This window comes from Pygoscelis adeliae, unplaced genomic scaffold (assembly GCF_000699105.1).
Source record: "Pygoscelis adeliae isolate BGI_AS28 unplaced genomic scaffold, ASM69910v1 Scaffold10, whole genome shotgun sequence".
In the NCBI taxonomy this organism is placed as follows: Eukaryota; Metazoa; Chordata; class Aves; order Sphenisciformes; family Spheniscidae; genus Pygoscelis; species Pygoscelis adeliae.
Window position 1 is genome coordinate 9459431 of NW_008824053.1, and position 7016 is coordinate 9466446.

General features: G+C 38.3%; 1 protein-coding gene across 2 annotated transcripts in view; it reads left to right on the plus strand.

The window, feature by feature from the left end:
- The window catches only part of ELTD1 (EGF, latrophilin and seven transmembrane domain containing 1), a 78042-nt gene extending 72583 nt beyond the window's left edge, over positions 1–5459 (plus strand). For both annotated transcript variants that reach the window (XM_009333819.1, XM_009333820.1), the window contains 3 exons: positions 283–374; positions 1957–2125; positions 2660–5459. In XM_009333819.1, coding sequence (XP_009332094.1) covers positions 283–374; positions 1957–2125; positions 2660–2722 — 324 coding nt within the window. In that variant the 3' untranslated portion in view covers positions 2723–5459. The remainder of the gene's footprint in view (positions 1–282; positions 375–1956; positions 2126–2659) is intronic.
- Positions 5460–7016: the final 1557 nt, after the last annotated feature.

Consider the following 7016-nt stretch of genomic DNA (forward strand, 5'->3'; position numbering starts at 1 on the left):
TACCAATAAAATCAATAAACATTTGCAGACTGTTGGTAGTGATATTGTTGAGATAAGGTAGAGTTACAGCCCTGTTTGATCAATGTTTATTACAGGGCTCATATTTTTTTAATAGAAGTGGATCAGAAAAGCGTGGGGTTTTTTCCCCTTCCGGCACTGGATTCGGTAGGTTTCATATACACAGAAACTTTATCTGGCTTGTTTCATTTAAATGTGTAACAGTGATTGAAATTCAAAAGTATCCTGGTTTGAACTAAAAGTTCCTTTCTTCACTCCCCCCAGGTTAATTTGTTGGCTTTTGGAGTGATTATTTATAAAGTATTTCGACACACTGCAATGTTAAAGCCAGAAGTTAGTTGTTATGAAAATATAAGGTAAGTTTGCCATTTAATAGAAATTCTACCTTCTGTAAGTTTAAATACAGCCAGAGATGAAAGTGAGTATTCAAAAATAACAATTTAATCTTCTGGAAGATTTGTAGAAAAATAAAGATTTTTTTTTTTCCTGTTATCCCCTCATATAATTTGGAGATAGACTTTGCAATCTTTATTCCCATTGAGCAATACCTTGTACAGTAACACTGGGGTTGTGTGAGAGGTGTACGAGGAATACAATGAGTGACCTGTATCAAGCAGAGGGTAAAGTCTGATGGCAAGGTTAAAGAAGTAATTGTCCTTTTTTTCTTAAGTACTTTCCACAGCCTCTGTGCAAGCCAAACTAGATTTCAAAACTTATGCCTGAATTGGGACCAAAATATTTGCCTTGAAGTAACAAGTAATATAGCGATAAGAGAATCAAGCCATTCATGTTATTTGTAAAAAGTCTACAGTAGGACATTGTGCTTCTGTGGCGTTGGGGGTGGGGGGGATTCTCTCCAGGATTTTTACTTTGCATGCTGCTATGATTTTTCCATCAACTCACTCTCTTTAAAACTGATTTATAGGGACCTTGAAAACCGTTTGTGCAGGAAAAGCTGAAGTGTACTACAGGGAACATTGAAAACAACTTACTGTTTGTGTTGCTTAGGAACACTCCTGCAGTTTCAATGCATTGCACTAGATTTATAGTTAGGATTTAGCAATTGTTTGATTGATTATTTTCTCTTATTCCTCACCCTTCGTAGCTTCATGTGGTGAGCTGGTTTTAATGAAGTTGAAAATTATTCATTTTCAGAGGAACAGTGCTAAAAATGTCTGTTGTTCAAAGGAAGTCCTGCAATGACTGGGCTGAGAATGAATAAGAAAGTAATCAGTGGCTTCATTTCCAAGACAGCATGCTGTAATTGGCTCAAGTCTGTGAGCAGGGCTCTACAGCATGTTGGAAAAAAAAAAATCATAGCAAATCAGTTCCTATAATTTTAAAGCATCAATATGCTGACCCAGGAACTATTTGAGAGTATTTGTGTTCTAAAAACAAAAATTTTTTTTTAAAAAGGGAAGAATGAAAGAAAGAAAGTCTAGTTTTACAACTGGCACCGTCTTCTGCAATGAACCTGAGAGGCAGCCTGGGAACCCTTTGATGTCATGCACATGTACTGACCTAAGAGCATACTGTACATTTTTCTGGGTTATTTTTTGAGGAGGATAAGGGGGAGGAGGAAAAGTGGGGGAATGCTTCATAACAGACATATGTTTTTCCTTGGGGAATTACACTAACAGTAGATTTAAATCAAATCATATGGTGCTGCAGTACACCAGAGAAAACGTATTTGAAGATTAAAGAAGCCAGTGTTTTAAGGCCCTCCAGTTTTACTCCTTTGCTCTTCTGCAGTGATTATGTGAGCCTATTCGTGCCACAGTGCTGCAGCACACCCTAAAGAGCAGCCCATGCATTCGCACTTCTCAGGCCTTTGCTGCTGTGAAAAAATCGCCTAGGCAGCATTCACCATCCAAAGCGGTGGCGGAAGGAAAATAGCACGCACCCGCATGTTGTTTGCAATGTTTCCTTCCTCTCTAGATCCTGTGCCCGAGGTGCTCTTGCTCTCCTGTTCCTCCTTGGGGCTACCTGGATCTTCGGGGTCCTCCACGTTGTACAGGGATCTGTGGTTACTGCATATCTTTTTACAATCTTCAACGCATTCCAGGGGATGTTCATCTTCATATTTCTTTGCGTGCTGTCTAGGAAGGTAAGTGTCCCATTCCTAGTGGGAAGTGACTCAGGTAGTCACGTGTACCTACACAGGCAGGTGCCCAGCCCTGAAGTGGGGTCGCGGTGCAAACGTTTTATCGAAGCAAGGGAGGAAATCCTTGTGCCATTGATGGGGGAGAGGAGGGAAAAGGGGAAATTTTCTTATTGCTTGCAATAGGAAAGAACATCTGCCCCAATTCTTACCTTCTCACATATTTCCTCCTAGTTTTAAAAACAATGTATGAAACATGGAAAAATGTTTTTTAAAATTGTAAAACTGGTTATAGTGCCATTAACCCAGTGAAATAATGCAACGGGTGCAATAAAACTCACTTCCGGTCTTTGCAGTTAGCGGCAGGATTAACGCTACCCACACTATCCCGAGATGATACTTTCTTCAGCATCCTGTCCTAAGTCAAAAGCAGCCCCACCTTAAAACATCTAGTAACAGGAGCAGTACGACATGAGTTAAAAGACATACAGACCTATTAATAAGTCTATTTCATATTTTAATTCAATATTTTTATTTCAGATTCAGGAAGAGTATTATAGGTTGTTCAAAAACGTTCCTTGCTGTTTCGGCTGCTTGAGATAAATGGAAGGAAAACATGCGTGAGCACCTCAGTGGACGAAGGGAGCAACCTAGATGATGTTGTTATGGATACTACAGGAAAATATGGTATTGTGAAAGTATGAAATGAGCCAGTGAGAAGGCATATCTCTTAACTGAATTATTGACTGGTTTTGTACATACGTGTGCATTCATGCAGAGCATTTATATTATGCTGTACACAAACAGTATACAAAACCAAATGGATTATTGCAAAACAAATATTAATGAAGACCAGGGAAAGAAGCAAATTTCTAAAGAAGCTCAAGACTTTTCATGATTTAGGATTTGTTTCTAATATTAGAAATATCTGCAGTTCTTGAAAGCAAGATACCAAAAACCAACTGGCACAGCAGATTTTGTGAATTGCTTTGCTAGTGGAAACATGTTCACTGTCTTTTTGCAGTAATGAGCTTCTTAACATTAAGTCATATGTGGCCATCTGCAGGGAATGGGTTCCATTAAGGAGTCAATTGATAAAGATCTGCTTCAGTCCAGACTTTTGAAAACACTTCTTTTAAATTAAAGTAGATTAAAAAAGGAATTTGTTTAATATTATTCTCTTATCACTCTGAAATATATATTTGTATATTAATCAATTCTTTATTTTTATAACGTTTAAAGAACTGTTTAGATCTAAAGAGCTGAGGTCAGATCTGATACAAGAATGGTGGGACAGCCATTTCATAAGTGAAAGATCATTTTGTGAATACTTTGAAAAAGATCTGGTTCTTGTTTTATTTAATTGACAAAAAGACTGAGATCTGCTAAACTGGCACTATGATTTTGGAGGCTGTGGGAAGAAGATGCTTTCACAAGTTTGTCACTTGATAGAGATACTTGGAATCCAGACCTTGTAGGATCAAATTAAAAATAAAGTGGTAGAAATCACCCATGCAGAAGAATACAGATTTAAATTCAAGGTCATATGCCTCCATACCACGTAAAATTGTGATTACAGCAGTTTTCTGTACTCATAGCATCTTTGAGTCAAGCAGTTGTCTTCCCCTGAGGCTCCTGGCTTTGAAACACTTACCCTGTGTTTAACCTTAGGAGCATACATAGATCTACTGAAATCAAAGGGAGTACTTGAGGTGCAAGTTTTGCTGGATCAGGGCATAAACACGATGCATCAGTAGTTCCACCTTTGCCATGCTACTTATTTTAAAAGTATGCTTTACTTTCACCCTTTTAGCACCTAGCTTATGTGAAGTGCTGAGCAATCCTCAGTCCATGCTGCCTTCTCAGGAAGTGTCTAGGATCTCAGATGAAGCCCCGTATTTTTACCAGTGAGGCACTGTAAATATGTAGTTGTTGATAAATCCCACTGTTGCGTTGTCTGTTAAAATAAGCACTAGTCTGAATTTTATTTATATTAAAGGAAACCTTGTTTTGGTAATGGTCAAATTTGTCTGGTTTTTATCTTTTTTTCCGTATAGACAAGGCTTTCATTGTATGCACTGCAGTGACATGCTTCATTAAGTATATTCCATGTCTCTGTCAAAATTTTGGAAACCACAAAAGGAATCTTTTTTTCTGAAAAAAAATTATTTCTGTTGGTCCTTTGAATGTAAAATATGTGAATAAACTGAAGCGCTTAGCTTTCACATTTCGACATGTTTGCCTTCATTTAAATAAATACAGTGGTAAAAGTTCTCATGGTTATATATTATTTGCCCTGAATTATTTGCTGTATTTCCTTTGCTGATGTATATGTTCTTCAAGGCTTGTGAAGATGCAGATACATATTACTTAAAAGAGTATTTTTAGAAGGATATCTACTAATACATCATTTTTAATCTCCTGCAGAAATGTAACCTATAGTACGTCTGTCTGGACAAAGAAGCACCTCTAGTAACTATCTAATGACTTCAGCATGTTCAGTCAGATTGAAACAGTTCCTTGGAAAGAAAATATATCATAAAGTGTTTAGGTTACAATAGTCTTTTTAATGAAAGAACATCTTTTATAGGAAAACTGTGCTCTCCAGTCTCTGGGTCAGATCTTCATTGAAACTCTGTTTTCCTTACATGCAAGGACGAGTTTTCACCTTTTAATACAGCACATAAGGACCAGAAAAATTTTGTTTAGTTTCATTACCTTAGAGCCTGAAGGATATTGTAATTGTCCTCCCTAATGCATGCAAAAATACTGACGATAAATAAAAGGGTTGGTTTGTCACAGCCCTTAGTAACACGAGCCCCAACCCAGCAGAGAGAGAGGAGAGACAATGGACATAAACTGAAAAAAGAGAGGTTTCAGCAAGTTATGAAAAAAAAAAACCTTTTCACCGTGAGGGTAGTCAAGCATTGGAAACGGTTGCCCAGAGAGATTGTGCAGTTGTGTTAAAATCTTTGGAGGTTTTTAAGACTGGATAAAGCCCCCAGCAACCTGATCTCATACCTGACCCTGCTTTGAGCAGGAAGGTGGATGAGATGACCCTCTGAGGTCCCTTCCAGTCTGTATTGTTCTATGAGTCTATGATATGAAATATCAAATCAGAAAAATAACAGTTGGGCATTAGTTATGATTTTGTTAAGCAAACTTGCACTCAAGTGCCATGCATCAGCTGAAGAAACTGTTTTTCCAAAAAGAAATTTGGGTGACATATTTGTCAGATCAACTGGTAACTAGCTGACTGGTTTGAAAAATAAAAACTTTGTTCGGCATCTTTTCAGATTACATGCTTTTGCGAGGTATATGACATCTCCAGGTGGGGCCAGCAGGAAAAAAAAAAATCAATATAAAATGTTAAGGTTTCACTCTGAAAGCAAGTGCTTGCTGAAGAGAGAAATTGTTTCCATTAAACCAATCAAAGAAAAATTTGTGTTCAATGTTGCATTTCAAGGTGTGCTTCAGAATATAATAAATAAGGTCTGGATTAAGAAAGACTGGTTTATTCTGAAATAATTGTTTCCTCAAAGAATTGGAAGTGTATTTCAAAGAAACCGCAACATTTCGGAGTTAATTATCATCACAGCCTTTGGGAAGTTCAGTCTGCCAGAGCTGTGCTGGTGAACAGATTGTCTGAGCTCTTTACCTACTGGAAAGAAGCAGGTAGGCATTGAAAACACCATACATACTGTTCAAATTTATTTCAGACTTTCCTCCACTCTCCAGTTGTCACAGTCCTTCAGCTCAGAACATGGTGGTGCCCCGAAAGCCAGGAATTTCAAACTCATGCACCTTAATGACCAGCCATATAAAGCAATGTTGCACATGGTGACATTAGGCAGAATGAACAAATATTTGCAGGGCTGATTCCTCCGGCTGCTATACCTCCAGCATCACTTTTCTCACCAATAATACCACTTTTTATACCTTTGTCATGATAGTCGCTTAAAGCCCAGTTCAGAATCAGTCTTGCCAGATGCCAGTTAGTCACAGGAGATGTCCTACTTCCTTCTTTGAAACCTTGATAGATGAGATAAAAAAGCCAGAACTTAACCCATGAAGAAAGTTAAAACTTTCTTTCCTTTGGAAAAAGAGCTAGTAGGAGGAGGGCTCCTAGCCAACAACCTGCTCCAGCCTGTGTTACTCTTTTCACTTTGTTCTCATACGTTCAGGACACGCACATTACTGTGCTGTGAGATTACAGAAGTGAAGACGCTACCTCACCAAAGTCATCCCCCAAAACTAATTTTATATAAAATTAAGCCTTTAAGATGGATGCAGACTTGAAAACAGCTGGTCATCCATGCACCGATACTCCATTTAACCACAACCAAAATGTCAAGTGCAAACGTGCTAAAGCATTTTCACAAGTTGCCTGGCTCCCTGCCAGCTTAGCTCTCACGGCCATTGCTGTGGGCAGCCTGTCCACATAAACTGCAGCCACATGAAAGACTGTACTGCCTTTTTCAGACTCTGTATCTCCATGACAACCCTCCCGGACAAACCCTATGGAGAACCAAGAGCCCTTGCAATATCCAGACTTCGCCAGGAGTCAGATACACGGCCACGCAGGATACCCGGAGGTCCTAGAACTGCCGCTTTGAAACAAGCTGCAAGATGTCACGAATGGAAAGTACTGTAATTCCGTCAACTTTACTGTTACACAGCAAAATTGACAGCAGCAACTCTACTGGGTAAGAAGAACAGAAAGTATGAAAAAACACACACAACAAAAAGTAGCAGTAAAACTGACTCCTGAGGATGTACTAATTTTTTTCAAACTGGAACAAAAAAAAAGCTTAAAAAGCATATAGAAATTATCATGAAACATAAACATGACTTTTGACTGATTATATTTATGATAACAAGACCTTTTTTTTTTTTT